Source organism: Babylonia areolata, chromosome 3, assembly GCF_041734735.1.
Source record: "Babylonia areolata isolate BAREFJ2019XMU chromosome 3, ASM4173473v1, whole genome shotgun sequence".
NCBI classification, from domain to species: Eukaryota; Metazoa; Mollusca; class Gastropoda; order Neogastropoda; family Buccinidae; genus Babylonia; species Babylonia areolata.
The window spans coordinates 39,896,984-39,917,031 of NC_134878.1; the positions used below are offsets into that span (position 1 = coordinate 39,896,984).

The 20,048-nt window shown below is 43.5% G+C and overlaps 1 protein-coding gene across 1 annotated transcript in view; it reads left to right on the forward strand.

Moving 5' to 3' along the window:
* The window catches only part of LOC143279981 (serine/threonine-protein kinase STK11-like), a 124,643-nt gene that overhangs the window by 97,044 nt on the left and 7,551 nt on the right, over positions 1-20,048 (forward strand). The window contains exon 7 of the mRNA XM_076584379.1: positions 358-533. Coding sequence (XP_076440494.1) covers positions 358-533 — 176 coding nt within the window. The remainder of the gene's footprint in view (positions 1-357; positions 534-20,048) is intronic.

Sequence of the window (20,048 nt, forward strand, 5' to 3'; positions counted from 1 at the left end):
GAAGAAAACAACATTGCATTGAATATTAAATTCAGGCAAATGACGTCAGATGCACCGCAGCAGTGGGGATTAGTCAGCTTGCTTCGGAATTGAACATGCATGCTTCAATCCTGCTTGCATGCCTTTATTTTTTTCTCTCAAGCTTATTTTATATATCATATTCAATACAGAACACTTTTTAACACTTTTTAAAAAAAATTTTCTCCTCATCATTTCTTTACTGGATAAAGTGTGAAGCACAAGTGAGTCTTGAAGGCTTTGTTTCTTGTTCTGTATGTGTTGGAGGGAGAGAAAGATTTTCTCTCCTTAGCACATCCCCGTGTGTATATTTGCTGGTATATATTCTCCCATCTGCAGTTGGTTCAAGAAGAAGCACCCACGCACACTGGACCGTGTCCCACTGCCTGCTGACTGTGGTGATGTGCTGCGCTCCATGACAGTCATTCCCTACATTGAGGTGCTTCACCAGCCCCACTCCCTCACTGCCTCCGAAGATGAAGGGGAGTGGGAAGACTTCAGCGCCTACAGACAAGGTGCTGGTGGTGAGCTCTGTCACTTTCTCTGTTATTATTTTCTCAACAACTGAAAGTATTGTAGCTGGGATACATTTATGTGAACAAAGTGAGTCAGTTTGATAACCACTTTTGGTGTTGTATATACTGTACCATATCAAGCATGCAATCTAGGCCTTTTGGTTTGCTCTGTTTAGCCAAATTTTGTGGCCAACTGTACTAAAATTCCTGCCAAGTCCGTCGTCTGCTCAGCAAATCAATGCAATTCCCAGCCTTAAGAGCTGAAGCATTTCTTTTGGCCAACGGCTGGATGGATAATGGATAAACTTGCCAGGTTTTGCCAAAAACCTTGAGTGGCATGTTAGCCTTGTGGTGATGCGTTCACCAGGGAAGTGAGAGAATCTGAGTGTTCCGGTTTGATCCCCACACTTGCCAGTATTTACTCCCCCTCCACTAGACCTTTAACCTTGAACCTGAACCTTGAACTTTTGGGCGTGGAAACCTTCTTCAGGCTAGTTCGCCTCTCCTTGGTGGCTACAGCACTGGTTTGTGGTATGCATGGCAAGCAGCACTGTAGCTGAGTTACTGCAGGCAGGTTGGTTCGTACACACTAGGCAACTGTTGCCAGTGCGCGTCCAGCCTGGATTTGAAGCAGTTTAGGGTAGGGGCGGTCACAGCACTGTCCGGCAGGTTATTCCATGAGTTCACAACTCTTTGTGAAAAGGAGCTGCTGCGGACCTTCAACCTGCAGTGTTTTTTCTTTATCCTGAGGCTGTGTCCCCGGGTGTTGTGGCTGGTGGCTGGTTCTAACCTTGGCCTATCCACGTCATAGAGCCCGTGCATGTACTTATAAGTGTTAATCATGTCTCCTCTGTTGCGACGGTGCTCTAGGCTTGGTAGGCGGAGGTGACGCAGACGTTCAGGGTAGGGCAGGTCTCGGACGGTTGGCAGCAGCTTGGTGGCGTGACGCTGGACATCCTCTATGTCGCTGCAGAGGGTCTTGTGATATGGTTGATATACGGAGTGACCGTATTCCAGAATCGGGCGAACAAGGCTTTTGTACAGGTTCATGAAGAGGTTATCTTCGAGGAAGTCGAAAGTTTGGCGTATTATTCCGACAACTGTATTGGCTTTGGTGGTTTTTGCCACCTATTCTATGAAAGTCAGTTTACTGTCGACAAATACGCCCAAATCTTTCTCCACTTCATGTTCCTCTAATTTAATGATGCAGTCTTCGCCGTTTCTCTTTCCTCTCATGGAGTACCTTGCAGTGGATTTCTTGTTTCCCAGTTTGAGAACGCTGCACTTAACAGGGTGGAAGCGGAGCATCCAGTCGTCTGACCACTGTTGGAGCCGGTTCAAGTCTTCCTGCAGGATAGAAGTTGTATTTAGTTGGTCATTGCGGTTAAAGATCTTCGTGTCATCTGTGAAGAGGCGAACCTCGCTGGAGCATACTGATGGCAGGTCGTTTATATAGATGACAAAAAGCATTGGGCCAATCACAGAGCCCTTAGGGATGCCGCTTGTCACTGCTGCTTCCTTGGATCGTACCCCGTTGACCACCACCCACTGCTGTCTTCCCGCAAGGAACCCCTGGATCCATCCCAAGACCTTTCCCTGGACTCCATGTGCTTCTAGTTTGGTCAGAAGACGACGATGAGGCACAGTGTCAGAGGCCTTCATGAAATCCATATAAATGGCATCCACGCTTCCTCCGTCGTCAATGATTTCTGTCCAGAGGTCAAGCACATCCAATAGCTGGGTGGTACAGGAGCGGCCTTTAACGAATCCATGCTGCTGTGTGCTGATGAGTGCATTTCTCTGGAGATGACTAATCACTTGATCTTGGATCAGAGTTTCCATGGCCTTGCATATCACACAGGTGAGGCTCACAGGTCGGTAGTTCGATGCCAGCAGTCTGCTACCCTTCTTAAAGATGGGAGTAACCTGGGCTGACTTCCAGTCTTGGGGTACTTGGCCGGATTTGAGTGATCGCCTGAAGAGGATGGAGACGGGGATTGCAAGGATATCAGCTGTCTTGGCAAGAATCCTGGGGCTTATGTTGTCAGGTCCTGCTGCCTTATTGGGGTTCAGGTTTTCCAGTATCTTCTTGACGCTCTCTGCCGTGATGTAGAAGTCTTCTATAGGCTCACTGAAGTGGGAGTGTGGTGGCTGCGGCAGAGGGCCATCATCCTCTCGGGTGAAGAACTCTGAAAGTAGTTGTTCAGAACCTCAGCTTTCTCTTGGTCCGTCTTTGTCTTTTCTCCAACTTCTTTCTTCAGATCCCCCACCCCTGTCTTTGAGGAAGTTTTTGCTTTGACATAAGACCAGAAGGCCTTTGGATTGCGCTTGGTGTCGGCAGCGACATTCATCTCCAATCTCCTCTTTGCCTTCCTGCAGTCACGTTGCGCCTTATTGCGTGCCCTCGTGTAAGCAACATAGTTTAGGCCGTTTTTTGTTTGTAACCAATGACGAAACAGCTGGTGCTTCCTTCGTACTGTGGTGAGAGTGCCTTTGTCTATCCATTTTTTGCGCTGTTGATTGCCTGACATAGTCTGGGGCACTGCCAGCTCCACAGCAGAATTGATGTTGGCCTTGATTTTCTCCCAGGTTTCATCTACATCTAGGTCCTCCAGTTCCTTTTCCCAGTCATGCGCTTGAAGTGTTGTTCGTAGCAGGTCATAGTCTGTCCTGTGGTAGTTGAGACGTGGTTTGTTTGGTGGTGGTCTGTACTCCATGTCTAAGGAGGCGATCAGAGTTACATGGTCGCTTTTGCCTAGGCTTGGTGCTACTGTGATGTCTTCAACTAGACTGTCTCTATTTGTCAGGATAAGGTCCAAAACATTGGCCTTTTGACCCTCTCTATAGCGTGTGGGATCCTTCTGGTGTTGCATGAGAAAGGCGTCGTGTCGCTTTCAAGAAGTGTGTTGCCACATGATTTGCGCTTGCAGTGCTGATTTCTCGTGACCAGCCAATTTCTGGGAAGTTGAGATCTCCCATTATGAGTAGATCTCCCTGAGCAGCAGCCTCTGAAGCCATTTGCATTAGAGTGTTCAGCTTTTCTGTGCTCTCTGGACTGCTGTGCGGGTTTCTGTACACTTGGCCCACAAGTAGATTTTTTCCTTCTGATAATTTGCATTCAGCAAATACTGATTCTTCGAAGTTGTTTACATAGAAAACTGATGGATTCAGATCTTTGAGAACATACAGGCAGATGCCTCTCCCATCCTCATCTTTGTCTAGGTTATGAAACATTTCATATCCTTCCAGTTTCAATTCACACTCTTGAACCTTAAATCTTGAGTGTTTCGGTTTCAACTCTACAATGCCAATTATGCCAGGTTTGTGTAGCCTCACGAGTGCTTCTAGTTCAGGCTGCTTTGTTTTTAAAGTGTCTACATTGCTGTATAAACACTTGCAGCTTTGGTTCAAACCAGAAAAAGATGAAGATTCTAGTTTAGAAACTGAAGAAACTTTTTTAAAACTATGTACATCTTTTCTGTTTGTCTTCTTTAACTGCCTCGCCCCTCGCCCTCTTGGGCCTTCGGATATTTCCCCACGTTGACCACTTGGCCTTTGTGTCGAATCCAGTGGGCTATTTGATCCCCTTCCTTTTTTGACTCCTCCCTGTTTTTGTCTCATCATCTGGTAGAGGGCCTCCTCTTCCGTTCTTTCTTGTGGTGTCAAATCTTTCCTGAGTGAGATTTTTGCTACCAGTTTTTCACTGTTGTTCTTCTGTTCTGCTTGCATTCTGGCCTGATGAAAAGCTTTCAGTGTCTCATCTCTTGCTGCTTCTGAGACAAAGGTCAGACGGAGTGGCCTTGTTTTCTTTGGTTAATTTTCTCCCACTTTGTCCGTACGTAGACTGCCAAGACGCCTAATGTCATTCGGCTGGTGGGTCACCTTTATTTCCCCAAGCAGTGTCTGCACTGTCTCATCATCTTTTTTGCGTCCAGTGTTCTTGTCTGTAGTGTCCTCTTCTAATTTGAAAATAAGGTTTGTCTTTCTTCTCTCCCGGTCTTCCATCTCTACTATCTGCTCCTTGGTCTTGGTTGCAACAAGGTCCTGCAAGCTTGCTCCTCCCACAGCTCCTTCAGCTTCCTCACCAGAAAGTGGCTGCACGATCTGCTGTACTGCATCAACCATCTTGGGTGGCAGTTGGCCTTCTTCCAGCTTGGTCATCTTAGTGTTAATGCTGTCAACTTCATCCGAAAGCTTATCAACTCTATTTTCAAGCTTAGCCATGCTGAGGAGGAATTTATTTGCTAGGTCATTGCAAGGAGTTGGGCAGTAAAAGTGGATCATCTGTGTTTGTCTGTTACTATCCTTCTTAATTGCTTCGTACAGTGCGTCATCAATGTCCACACACAGTGTGTGATACCAGGTTTCGCAGAGGTTGCAGCTTACTGCTTTGTCTTTCTTTGCACAGTATTTGTTGCATTTTCCACAGATTTATTTTCTTCTTCCCCCTCCTTCACTTTTTTCACTAGAGGTTGACCCTCTCCTGCCCTGTGTGTCTGCCATTCCTGAGAATGGGTAATTTTGGTCTAGATGTCACAAAGATATGAGTCACAGAGGTATGAGCTGCATATGCCTGTCTTATGCCACAAGGTCACTCTGTTGCTAACTATGCTTGAAAGTAAACACAGTTTATACTAATAACTGAACAACACAGGGACTACACCTAGTTATCTCTTGAACCTGAGTGATAAACACAGTTTGCACTTTCACGCTATTCATGCCCGTCTTATGCCACAAGGTCACTCTGTTGCTAACAATGCTTGAAAAGTAAACACAGTTTGTACTAATAACTGAAACAACACAGGGACAAGGCCCAGTTTTCTCTTGAACCTGAGTGGTAAACACAGTTTGCACTTTCAAGCTGTTCACTTCAAATTTCTTACTCACACCGCCATCTTCGATCGGACCATAAGAATTTTCTAAGTATTCTGCCACTGGGCGATTTATCCACTCTAAAAATAATTCAATTCATGCGCCTGAAACCGCAGTGGAGATGTTCAATTTAATTCACAGTCCTGTCAGTGGTTGTAGCCTCGAACAAAACGGAATAATTGGACAGTTTCGGTTCTTCACTTCTGCTTTGCAAGATAGACACAGTTCCAGTTTGCTCTGATAAACACAGCTCGTTTTAATTGTGTGGTCGTACTGGATGCTTGTGGTGTTTACTAACAAGAAAAAGGTTTGATCTGACCTGAGAATCGGTGAATAGTCCTATGCCTGTTGCTGGTGGAAGTACTTTCAGCACACTGTTCACTTCGAAATTCCCACTCACACTGCCATCTTGGATCGATCCCCGACAGCGGACCACAAGTTTTCTAAGTTTCCAGACACTGGGCGATTTATCCACTTTGGAAAAGATTTATTCGCACGCTTAAAACCGTCATGAAGGTATTCGTACTACATTGCAGTCCTGTCAATGGTTGTAGCCTCGAAGAAAGTGGAAAAATTCGACAGCTTTGGTACTCGACTACTGCTTCTGCCATGCATGCGCACTCTCAACCAGGGTAGTCTGGATGCTAGTCATTTGGATGAGATGATAAACTGAGGTCCTGTATGCAGCATGCACTTAGCGCACATAAAAGAACCCAGTAAACAAAGGGTTGTCCCTGTAGAAAAATCCACTTTGAAACGAGAACAAATACACCTCCAGGCAGGAAAGAAAAAGAAAAAAGGTAGCACTCTTATTGTAGTGACGCATTCTCCCTGGGAAGAGCTGCTGAATTTCACGCAGCTACATCTGTTGTGCCAAAATAGTAATACAATGCAAAACAAAACCTTTCCTGGCTTTTTACTTTTTCCATTTGCATAGTTGCTTATCTGTGTCACCTTGACTGGTTTGGATCCAGAGCTATTAAGTTCTCCTGTTTTCAATCAGGGTAATGTGTCTGTTGAGATGGATTGCAGGAGGGGTTGGGGGGAAGGGGGGGGGGGATTAACCTATAAAAACAGTCTGAAAAGGGACTGAGGGAAAGTGAGGTTATGCCCTCCCTCCAAAGTCTACTCTTAGTGGTGGCATGGCTCGCTCTGTTGCTCCTCCCATGCCAAGTCCTCTCTCCCACTTCCTCATGGCTCTCTCTGTTGCTCCTCCCATGCCAAGTCCTCTCTCCCACTTCCTCATGGCTCTCTGTGTTGCCCCTCCCATGCCAAGTCCTCTCTCCCACTTCCTTCTGTGGGGGAGAAAGCCCTGGCCTTGGATGGGCATCTCTCTTCAACTCACCTCAGGTCAGAACACCCCAGTAACTCAACAGGAGAGGATACTGGTTGTGTGACCCTTGCTATCCTACTACCTCCTCCCTTGTGGGGGAGACTAGTGTCAAGTAGTTCCTGGCCATTGGTCCACCAGTGGACCTTTCTTCCCTCTGGACAGGTTAACCCCTTCCTGGAGTTCTGGGTGCCAGTGACCCTAAGGAATTGACTCACAGGGTGGCTGGTGCCCATGGTTACATTCTCCCATCCTCTCTTATTGGGGTTCACCCCTGGGACTTGCTGGGTTTCACAGAGAACTTGGGCTAGACCCCTGACACTATTCCCCCTGGTTTCAGCCCAGGATCCTCCCAGTGCGACTCGGCCTAAGCAGAAGCAGCTGAGTAAGCAACAAAGTTACAAACCCAACCTCCACAGCACAAGCCAAACACTTTGGAGCACGTCGTCCTGGGAGAAGCAGGGCCAAAACGCAGTGCCCGCATTGACTTGGACCAGATTTAGCATCTCCAGTCACTCAACACCTGCAAGTAGGGAGTCTCTCCAGGAACGTGCAGCAATGGTGCAATATGGGACTCATTTACTTGATTGTGTCAGTGCTTAAAATGGGGTGAATGCAGCCATGGGTTAGACGTGAAATTAGGCCATATAGAACAAACCAGTAGGCCTAGTTATCATCATTTTGACATAGTAAGTTAAAGTATATTCAACCAAACAGGGAGTATGATATGAATTATGAATTCCCCTTGTTTCAGTTGTCTGTGTGTCCTTGTGTGTGTGTGTGTGTGTGTGTGTATGATCAGTTTTAACTAAGGCTTTTTGACTCACTTGTGTAAACAAAGTGAGTCTGTGTTTTAAGCCGGTGTTTGGTTGTCTGTGTGTGTGTGTGTGTGTCTGCGTGTTCATGGTAAACTTTAACATTGACATTTTCTCTGCAAATACTTTGTCAGTTGACACCAAATTAGGCATAAAAATAGGAAAAAATCAGTTCTTTCCAGTCATCTTGTTTAAAACAATATTGCACCTCTGGGATGGGCACAAAAAAATAAAAAATGAAGCCTAATTATATGCAAACTGCATTTACTGTTATATTTATATTTTTTGTATTCTCTAAACTTGGCACTTTGATATTCTGACACAACAACAAGAGCAGTCATTATTATCATTTTTTGTTCAAACAGGAACTTCTTTTGCTAAGCATGGAAGTTTTATTTATTTTGCAAACGTTTTTGGTGCAGATAGTAAAAAAGGGAAATTACTCTGTAATTAATGCTAGGGGACTTAATTTGCTTTAAACTGATCTTTCTCATCTTAAACATTACATTTTGAAATTATACTCAATAATTAAAAAGCTTGTGTGTTTTACTCTCAGTGTACAGGGCTTTCACTATGTTCATTCGCCCAAGTGGTCTTTTTCAGAAAATACTAAAATCAATACGACGAGTGGACTTTACAGATCTGTTGGCTGAGCCCTGAAGGTCATGGGCAAAAATCAAATGCGTACACATATTTGTACACATTCAAAGCGCGTGCTCATATTCTTCGCAAACGCGAACAACGCCATTTTGTTTCAAGTTGTTGACCTGCCCGTTCAATCCTATATTCAATGGACAATACATGATAACATGTGATGGAAAGTTGGAGAAGGAGACCGTTAAATATTTATTCAGAGACAGATTTGTGAACGCCTCATCACTTACTGGATTATGCCCCAAACTGCCATAAAAATATCCACAGAATCAGTTGGAATTCACAATTAAAAATTGTAAACCATGCGAGTTAATACCCTTGAACTGATCACGATGAAACGAAAAAATTTCCAGTCTAGACTTTTCTCAAAATGAAGTCCTTTTCACTTCTTACGACGTTTAGAAGTACTTGTACTTGGCTCTACATGTTATTAGTTTAACAAAATACTAAATTTTCATATCAACTTTAAAACTATAAAACTAGAATGAACATAAAAGAGAAATTGAATTGACCGTGTCGTACTACATTCCCGGCGGATGTAACTAAACTTGTACATCTATCTAGATCTAGAGAAAACAGCTAAATGTTGCAGTGTGATTGCGGCGATAGCCATTAAAAAGAATTGTTTATTGCCCTTAAAGATTTTTTGAATGCCCAAGATACACCAGAATAATATGATTTAAACAGCGTTCTCACTGCGAATACCACAATTGATTTATCACCCTTTAAAAAAGTATGTTCAAATGCTAAATTTTAGAACGTCAGTTAAGGAGCCACGATAGTGTAATCGATAAGGCAGTTTCTTCTCACCCGAACATGCGGGGTTCGAATCTGGTTAGGACTTTTTTTTTTAAACGCGAAGCTTTATAATAACAAATACAGAACACATTTTAACGATTAGATTTTTTTTTATTTTTAAGTGTATCACAAGTGAGTCTTGAAGGCCTTGCCTCTCTTGTTCTCAGGTACTATTACATCTGTTGGCATGGTCATGCCAGTATGGCACAGTTTACTGTTGAAAGACTGTAATATTTCAGCCAGCAAATTTCAAATGAATAAATGGAATTTGCAAGCTACAAATAACATTTTACTGTCCCATGCCTATAGGATGGTAGGTGATGTCCTTCATAAAGTGCTTTGCTAGTGCTACAGTTAGATTTTTGATTAATCATTATTCACACTTTTGGCCATCAGAGAGCGCCTTACAAGAGGTCGCAAGGCAAGAGCGTGTGAGGGAAGTTACACAAGCGGGAAATGCAGCTCACCAGCAGAAAGCGTTTATCACGGTACAGTACATGTGACTGACTGCTGCCGTGCTGATGCTGACCTATACCTCTGTGAACAAGACACTGCAGCAGATCGTGGCAAAATGGACCAACATCATGTCCCTATGTGAAAAGGACAGTATGATACATGCATATTTTTCTTTGGAAATGAACTGGTATTTGCGAGTGTGACTCATGAACCCTGCCGCAGTAGACGTCAGTGTAGCATGGGATATACATTATGATAAATCATATATTTTATTAATGATTATATAGAACTTTGTAACATATGTAACATGGAATCCAAGTTACCAAAATAACTTTCCCAACATAGATGTTTGAATTACTGGTTTATGATAATGCTAATAACAAATCTGTCATGCAGTCATAAGCCTATGCAATGAAATTAAAGTCTGCACAAAATTATGTATCTTATTAATGATTAGATAAAACCTTATGATATATGTAAATGGAACCCAAAATACCAAAACTAACTTCCCCACCCTAGATGATTTTATTTTTTCAGAAACACTGCAGACAATCCATTTTGTATTTGTACTTGTATTTCATTTTATCACAACAGATTTTTCTGTGTGAAATTTGGGCTGTTCTCCCCAGGGAGAGCGCGTCACTATACTACAGCACCACCCATTTTTTGTATTTTTTCCTGCGTGCAGGTTTCTTTGTTTTTCCTATTGAAGTGGATTTCTCTACAGAATTTTGCCAGGAACAACCCTTTTGTTGCCATGGGTTCTTTTACATGCGCTAAATGCATGCTGCACACGGGACCTCGGTTTATCGGCTCATCTGAATGACAAGCGTCCAGACCACCACTCAAGGTCTATTGGAGGGGGAGAAAATATTGGCGGCTGAGCCATGATTCGAACCAGCGTGCTCAGATTTTCTTGCTTCCTAGGCGGACGCGTTACCTCTAGGCCATCACTCCACATATTGATTCTTTTCAATGTTTAACTGTTTAGAGTACTACTATTCATTATATTATGAAGTAGGAACAGTATAATTTATATCACTTGACAAAAGTAATCTTTATCTGAAGAATTGTGATAAAAACACTGGATTCTCTGTATCTTTTTATTAGATTAATCAACATAGAATTGATTAGCTGTATCCTTATAATGAACAAATCTGTAGGATTGATGGAGTCTCCTGTCGGTCCGACGGATGAGTAAGCAGGCAGGCTTATCTGTCGGTGTGTGTCCTCATATGGGAGAAGAGGCCGATTCTGGATGCGCAGCACTTCCCACAGGTGTTGCAAGGGAAAACGTCTCCAAAAGTTGAGCCCTGCTTCCTTCGCTTACGCTTCTCCTTAATGGCCAGCGTTCTCTTTATGCCACAAATGTCTTTATGCCACTGGAGCACAGCATCCTCCAGCGACAGTAGTCAAGGGCATCAGTTTCCCAGGAAGCGATGTCTTTGTCACAGGCTTTGAGGTTTGTCTTCAAGGTGTCTTTGAAGCACTTACAGGGTCTTCCAAGTTCACGGTGGCCTTCCTTCAGCTGGCCATACAAAAGCATCTTCAAGATCCTGCTGTCTGTTATGCAGACAACGTGTCCTGTCCAGCGTAGTTGGCACTGGATCAGTAGGCTTTCGATGCTGGGCAGGCCGCTCCTCTCTAGGACCTGGAGGTTGGAGACCCTGTCTTGCCACTTATGCCGAGGATCTTTCGTAGGCATCTCTGGTGAAACTGCTCAAGTTGTTGAATGTGACAGCGATATGTCATCCATGTTTCACAGCAGTACAACAAGGTGGTCAGCACAACAGCTCTGTAGGTTTTGATTTTGGTGCTGAGCCTGATGCCTTTGTTGTTCCACAGCCTGTTGTTGGATCCTGCCAAAGGCGGAGCTGGGCTTGGCGATGCGCAGCGTCACTTCTGCATCAAGGGCTCCGTTGCTGCATAGGGTGCTGTCCAGGTAGCAAAACTTGTCGACTGACTTGATCTCTGTGTCATTGATCTTGATTGCAGGTGGGGGGGAGGCACTGGCGTTCTGTGAGCTAGCCGGTTGGTACATGGACTCGGTCTTGCTGAGGCTGATGGCAAGTCCAAAGCACCTGCAGGAGGTTGAGAACCTGTCCATAATAAACTGCATATCCTCATGGGTGTGTGCAGCAAGCGCGCAGTCATCAGCAAAGAGGAACTCTCTCATCAGTGCCTCAAACACCCTGGACCTGGAATGGAGTCGCCGGAAGTTGAAAAGTTTGCCATCTGTGCGAAACTGAATGTAGATGCCCCAGTCACAGTCTTGGAAGGCGTCAATCAGCATGGCAGAGAAGAGAATGGAGAACAGTGTGGGTGCCAAGACGCAGACCTGCTTCACTCAATTTACCACAGGAAACGGATCCGACATGTCAGTATTTTCCTTTACTCTCACCTGCATGCCATCATGGAAAGACGCAATCAGCTGGATTAGGCTCTCTGGGCAGCCGAACTTTAGGAGGATCTTCCACAGACCATGGTGGTTCACTGTGTCAAAGGCCTTAGTCAGGTCTACAAAGACCATGTGGAGCTCCTTGTTCTGCTCATGGCACTTCTCTTGCATCTGGCGTACAGCAAATACCACGTCACATGTTCCCCTGCCTGAGTGGAAGCCGCACTGTGCTTCAGGGATGACTGTGTCGGAGACATGACCAGTCTGTTCAGTATGATGCAGGCGAAGATCTTGCTGGCGACGCAGAGGAGAGAGATTCCACGGTGGTTATCACAGGATGTTTTGTCTCCCTTCCGTTTGGAAATGTGGACTATAGAAGCATCCTTGAAATCCTGCGGGACCTCCCCTGTCTCCCAGATAGACTGAAACAGGGCGGTCAGCTTGTCTGTCAGCACCTCGCCTCCATACTTGTAGATGTCAGCCTGGATTCCATCTGCTCCTGGTGCTTTTCCTGACGTTGTCAGCTTCAGGGCCTTGCGGGTCTTGGCCTTGGTGGGAGGGTCAGCTAACGAGTCATTGACTGGTAGCTGTGGGAGTCCCTGCTGAGGAGGGTGTTGAAGTGCTCTGTCCAGCGGGCAAGAATGTCTTTCTTGTCTGTCAGGAGGGTGGTCTGGTCCGAGGCTCGGACGGGGGTTGATCCTGTGACTCTTGGCCCATACACAGCTCGGAGACCATCATGGAAGGTCTTCATGTCGTGAGCATCAGCAGCAGACCAAAGCTCTTTGGACTTTCTATCCCACCAGGTGTTCTTCATCTCAAGCAGCCTCTTCTGTATGAGTTGCTTGGTTTGCAAGAACTGGTTCACCTTCCTCTGGCAGTCTTTGTCAGCTGTTCTGTAGGATTACAGAAAAACAAAATGTAATAAAAGCAGAACAATGAAAAAAACAACCCCCAACACCGAAAAACAAAACAAAAAAGCAACAAACAGACAAAAAAACAACTGAGAATGAGAAATTTTGTTATCTGCGCAAAGCGGAAGAACATGTGCTCTCTGTCCGAATGTAACACTTGACTTCATTTCAAGCACTTCTAACCGTGAAATGCTTCAAACTTAACTCTTTCCATACGAACGGCGAAAGAGACGACGTTAATAGCGTTTCAGCCCAATTACCATCATCAAAATATCGCAAGCGGAAGGCTCTTATACTGAAGACGTGAATGTTTACAAAGAATACCACAATTCTGACGACGGAAGCTAAAGGTTGGGTCATTCAGACACACACTGGACATCCGAGGGATCTGTGTAGAGGAGAAGAGAGGACTGGCCATACTGAGTGAGTTAATTTAAAAAAAATCAATCACAATCAGTTCATAGTTCGTTTTCTCAGAACCTGTGTGATGTAAAACGTGGCTGTTCGAATCAAATTCTGCAAAACAATAAGCATATATCTTGGATGCAATGATTTTTTCATTCCACACTTGGTCTGTCATGTAAACTGATAAATTACATCATTTCATGATAAAAATTCACCAGACAGTACAATCCATCATCAAGGTAATTAAAGGGGGTGATTTTCTACTTTGAACATTGTCATTTGGAACTTTTGATGTAACAAGTCTTCAACTGAAAGCAGTCTTATTGAACAACATGAGTAGATGTGTTACGAAATCTTACGCCAGTATCAGAATATCACCCCATCTTGCCATGTGTCAGAAACAGTGATTGTGTCTAAACTTAATCGGATGAGAGAAAAATGCATAAACAAACCATAATAACAACAAAAATAACATACACAGTTTATTTTTGAACAATATATCAACCATTGGCTGTGAATCAACATATCGGATACTTCCGTGTAACATACGCACATTTCATTTACACGCTGTTGGAAACACCACCTTCTCTGATGCTGTGTAAACACACATTTTTGAAGGGTGTTTGTCAAACCGATTTATGCTTTCTGGCGATGAATCTGCATGATTTATGTGAAAATAGTTTTGATTTTGTTTACATGTATATTTTTATTGGGATGTTAACATGTACAGAAGTAAAACAGAAAAGCGGAACCTAAAATTGATATGTGACCTCGATTGCATTTATATAGTTGAACAGACATTTTCATCAGAAAATTAGTGTATGTGCTGTTAAAGAAAGATGTGTTGACCACCTATTGCAAGTAAAGAATGTGTAGTGTATTCTTGTGCTTGCCTTTGAATGAATGAGAAACATGTCTTGAGGAATGGGAAGTTTGTGGCTGTCACATGGGTCTTTGTGTAATATTTCAAACTTGATTTACCATTTTATTGATAGATGTTTTGTTTGAACAAGAAATAAACATAGATCAGATCTATATGGACTGGATTTTGATAAGGTTTGTACTTATTTGTTTCTGACCACTTCATTTTCAGACACATTGCCATGTCATAGAATGGAGCAGAAATTTTGGATATTTTTAGAAATTTCAGACACAAGAACAAATCAGATTTTCACAAAATTGTTGCAGATATTTCTTTATTCAGTTGGAATCCTGGTAACATGTGAAACACATGAATAATCATTGTAAACACATGTGTATATTGAATCAGACTGAGAGACCCCCATTTCCAACGAGTTCTGGAGTTTGACCCATTTTCATCTTCCAGGCACTCATTTTTCTTCATAACTATCTGATGCACTTTAATTATTATTGTTATTATTATGAGCATTTACGCCTCATCTTGAAAATAAGCCCTAGGTGTTTACAAATAGAATGTAAATATCAAAAAGGAAAATTTGAACACAAGATAACAAACATCATTCAAAATTGTTCATTCTGAAACTATCAAAACTCACTCAGTCACTAATAGTCATTTTCGTTCATACTGCAAAGGGATGAGCTGTTGAGAATTAATCAGGAGGGGAAAAGGTGCGTCTTCAGACTGGATTTGAAAGACTGCAGTGAAGATGAGTGACGGAGAGGTTGAGGAAGTTGTTTCCAAAGAAAGGGGACTTGGAATGAACAGCTACTTTGGCCATACAATTTGGTTTGAGCAGGGGGGATCCTAAGCATACGGATGTTAGAAGAAGAGCGGAGTTGGCGTGAGGGTATGTAAGGATGAATGAGATCAGAAAGATACTGTGGCCTCAATGGACTTGAAATAAAGAGAGACGACTTTGTATTCTTTCTTGTACTGGGAGCCAGTGTAAAGCATGAAGGAGAGGAGAGACGTGATCAAATTTAGAGGAATGAAAGACAAGACAAGCAGCATAGTTCTGGACTTCCCGAAGCCTAGCAATGAGGCAACTGCGTGAACCAACAAGTAGGGAATTACAATAATCCAGGCAGGGACAGCACAAAGACACAGAGGAGAGTTTTGGTTGCATCTTCAGTCAGGAGATGACGAATGGATGCAATTCTGCGAATTTCAAAGTAACACATTTTGCATATATTTGCAACATGCTGCTGATAGGAAAGAGACTGGTCGAGTATGACACCAAGACTGCGGACAGAAGAGGAAAGAGGAGTGTCGGTGCCATTGAGGGAGACTGAGGAAGGAAGAGAGACTGAGTGGCAAAGTCTTTGTGGGGTGATAATCATCATTTCAGTTTTTTCCTCATTTAATTTAAATTTGTTTTCAGTCATCCATGTCTTCAGATTGGAGATACAGGCCTGAGTTGAGTCAATGAGAGAGAAAAGGAGAGACGGAGGTCCCAACAGATACACTTCATTTTGCCACCTTCACACCCCAGCCAGCTGCATTCTCTTTCCCATGCTAAATTGACGTCTACTGTGCAAGGGTTCATGAGTCACATTTGCAAATATCAGTTCATTTCCAAAGAAAAATATGTATATTGTACCATTCTTTTCACTTCAAGACATGATGATGGTCAATTTTGTCATCATCTGCCTTCCATACTTTCTGGACAGTGCTCAGACAATAATCATCCAAACAAACCTGGTTAACACATATGTATATATTTAAATTCTACGCATCAGTAAGCAGAGCATGAAGTATCTCTTGTGCACTGTGTAAAATGTCAACAAAATTGTACTTAAGAACTAAACAATGCTGTGCTGCCTTAGTAAAATCACTTTTAAAGTTTCATTCTTTATGAAATGTCATGGCTGGTAAGAAACTGGAAAACATTCATAAAAGCCAGTTTGCGTCTTCTACCAGTTTAGTATAAGATTCATGAAACTGAAAATGTTGGTTCCCTTTTGACCCAAAAGAACTCTCTTACTAGCACTCTGTATGGTATCTGTTATCTGCTGCAGTGTTCTGCTCACAGAGGTATGGAGAGCATCAGCACAGAGGCAGTCAGTCGCATGTTCTGTACGGCACTGAATGCTTTCCACTGGCAAGCTGCATTCTGAGCTTGCATAACCTCCATCACACACTCTCACCTTGCGACTCTGTAAGGCGCTCTGTCATGGCCAGAAGTGTGAATAATAATTATTAAAAATCAAAATCTAATTATGTTCCCATCCCCTCACAGTGGTAAACTTTATATCAGTGTGATCAGTGTTATTTTTTCTATTGTAAAAAAAAAAAATGTTTTGGTACACACATTTGGAACCTTTTTGAATCAGCCCTAGACTACGAGGCTGGTCCTTGGAACTATGAAAGACACTCTTAGGGAGACCATGCGATACATGCTGCACTTCCTTTAGTGCAGGCCAGAAACAAGTTACAACAGGTTAAGGCCTACTTCAGAGCATTAGAAACCCTCAAAACCCACTGCACTATGAAGTTAAGGAACCTAAAGGTAGCCGTCTAGGATGCGGAAGATCATGGATGGGACAGGCAAAAAATACAATCTGGCTGGTATGCCAGCTACAAGACCTGAAATAAACAAAAGATTGTGAGGAAAACCCTGTGAACCTCAAACATCTCTTGAACACAATAATTTCAATCACTTTGGGAAGACATTGGCAGGAATGGCCAGAGGGCAAAACTGATGCAGAGGTGAAGTTACTCATAGAAGAAAATAGTAAAGAAGAGAACAGATGGTTCAGTCACCTGAGACCAATCTAGTTGAGGATTCACTGCAAAGCAAAACCGAAAAACAGTTAGAGAAGAGAATTTTCCATATAAAGTCACAACCTCCAGCCTGACAATGGAGCTGTGACACATGCTGTCCTGTTGCTGTCATCTATTTATCATCTGAAAATCAACATGCCATGATTCTTACTGACTCAATGAACCTCCCTCAAAAAATTGAAAGTGGAATGGGAAGCCCAGAGTGGCAATAGGCAATGTGCAACTTTCAGATTCAAAAGCTTACATGGTTATACTATCCTGGACATGCAGGTGTTAAGGGAAATGAGCAAGCTGACAGGCTTGCTAGCAGAGCAACAACAATGGGCGGTCTACATCTCAGAAAATCTGAAATCCTAAGAAAAGTAAAAAAGTACCACAAAAAACAGATAAAGGCCATCACTCCAATGATTGCCTCACAGAATGAATGAAAGAGAGATGGAGCTGCTGTAAGTCTAGCTGTAGCATGAAAGGTAGAGCACAATCTTTTGCAAATCAAACGAATATGTGTATTATTTCCAAACCAACATTGTGCAAATTTCTTTAAAATGGAACAGTCTGTCTGGGTTTTTCCATATACGTTAGACAGCAATACGCTAGGCATCAGAAATCTTTTCGCACCCCTTTAGTTTTACCGCAAATCAATGGCAATGTGTGTCAGGAGTGTACGAGTATATGTAAGTGTATGTATGTTGGTGTGCATGTGTGTGGGTTGGGGTGTGTGTATGTGTCTGTGTTGTGGATATTGTGGGAGTGACGAAATATAGGAATGTATGTGTGTATTTATGTGTATGAGTTCATCTGTGGATAAATGTGGGAGATAGGGAATGTAGATGTATGTGTGTGCGTTGGGGGGTGGGGTGTATGTGTTTGTGTGCGTGAGTTTATGTGTGGGGCTTGTGTGCTCTAATGTTTAGCGTGAGGCCTGTGAACATTTGTTTGTGCTTTCATATCTGCAAGACCGCATATTTGTTGCATTTCTGTTGTGCGTGTGTGTACGTGTATGCATGTGTGTGTGTGTTTATGTACACTTATATATATATTTATTTATTTACTGATTTTATCATTATTGTTGTTATTTTTTGCTGCCCCATTTCAGTGGCATTATTCCCACACCGCTCATTCCGAGTCCCCCATACACAGCCACACCTTGGTTCATCTGTCTCAGTCCCAGCACCAGCAGTCCACAGGGAACCATCGATGTTGGGTCGCCAGGCCACACACCAGAGGGGACCCTGCACTGCTACTGAGTCACTTTGGTGGTGTTTGGAAGTGCCAGTTCTGATTGAACTTACTTAGGACACCACACCTACTAAGCCCCCTACTGATGCCAATAATGGCTGAGTGGTGGAGCCAGACTGAGTGAGCATCTCCCCCAGAGTGGAGACTGCCACCATGTCCCTCCAGCGACAGTCCCTTATGAATCCGCCAACACTGAAGACTTTGACAAGACTCACCCCACGTGCAGAAGTGGAGGGGTATCGGAACTGAGGTCACCATGAGAACAAGGACGTGAAAGGCCACATGATTTGGGACTTTTCTTTATGTTGATGATGGAAGCTGAGGAGGATGACAATGATGCTGATGATGGAGATGCTGCTATGGAGGTCCATTTAGGTTTGGGACTCCGTGACAAGGCTATACTATACGCTTCTTGTCATAATGATATCCCAGCGTCAGCCAGGCCTGAGAGATACAGACACTTGCAGTGTTGGTCAAGAAACTAGAGCAACACACCCAAAGACACATCTGTGAAGTGCATGATACTTAACTGTGTGGTCCCAGTCTTCCCATATTGAACCCATAGCACATTCAACTCTGGGTAGGAGCTGGCCGCGGGCCAAAAAACCCACCTCCACTGGGATTCAAACCCGCGTCCTCCCAGTCATCAGTCCACAGCGCTAACCACTTCGCTATGGTGGCTGGTTATTATCATTATGTTTTTTTTGTTTTTTTTGCTGCCCTATCATCTGCACCATGTCAGTGGCATTACTCCCTCGCCGCTCATTTAGATTCCCCCATACACGGCCACACCCAGGTTTGTCCGTCACAGTTCCAGCGTTGGCAATCCGCAGGCAACCATTGATGTTAGGTCGCCAGGAGGCCACACACCAGAGGAGACCCTGCACTGCTGCTGAGTCACTTCGGTGGTGTTCAGTGGTGTCTGTTCTGATTCAGCGTACTTCGGACACCACCTACTAAGCCCCCTACTAACGACAATGATGGCTTAGTCACGGAGCCAGATTGAGTGAGCGTTCCTCCCAGTGTGGAGACCGTCACCACGTCCCTCAAACAACAGTCCCCCATGAATCTGCTGACACTGAAGACACTGACAGGACTCACCCCAAGCTTAGAAGTGGAGGGGTATCGAAACTGAGGTCACCATGAGAGCAGGGCATGAAAGGCCACAGACTTTGAGACTGTTTTGTTTATATTGATGATGATGAAGAAGGAGGAGGAGGACTATGACGATGTTGCTATGGAGGTCCATTTTGGTTTGGGACTGCGTGACAAGGTTGTACTCTACGCTTCCTATCATAATGATATCCCGGCGTTAACCAGGCCTGAGAGATACAGACACTTGCAGTGTTGGTCAGGTAATTAGAGCAACACACCCAAATATGCATCCTTGAAGTGGATGACACTCGACTGTGTGGTCCCAGTCTCCCCATTTAAGCCCACAGCACACTCAGCTCTGGGTAGGAGCACACGGGCTGAAAAACCCACCTCCGCTGGGATTCGAACCCGCATCCTCCCAGCTGTCAGTCCACGATGCTAACCACTTCGCCATGGCGGCTGGTATCATTATTTTTTCATGTAATTGATTTATCTGTTTATTTCTTTTGTTTTTGTTTGTTTTTTCATTGTTTTGTTGTTGTTGGGTTTTTTTGTTTGTTTGCTATTTTGATTTATTAGTTCATTAATTTAATTACTTATCTATTTATTTACTTTTGTATCCGATTTTCCTTATTTTCTTCTTATTTTCCATAAATGCCTGACGATCCACATTGGGTTAAACTGCTGGTCAGGCATCTGCTTAGCAGATGTGGTGTAACATATATGGATTTGTCCAAACGCAGTGATGCCTCCTTGAGTAACTGAACTGAACTGAACTGCTTTGACAAACTAATGTTGTCTAATATCTCAACTCAGTTGATTTTTCACTATTTTAG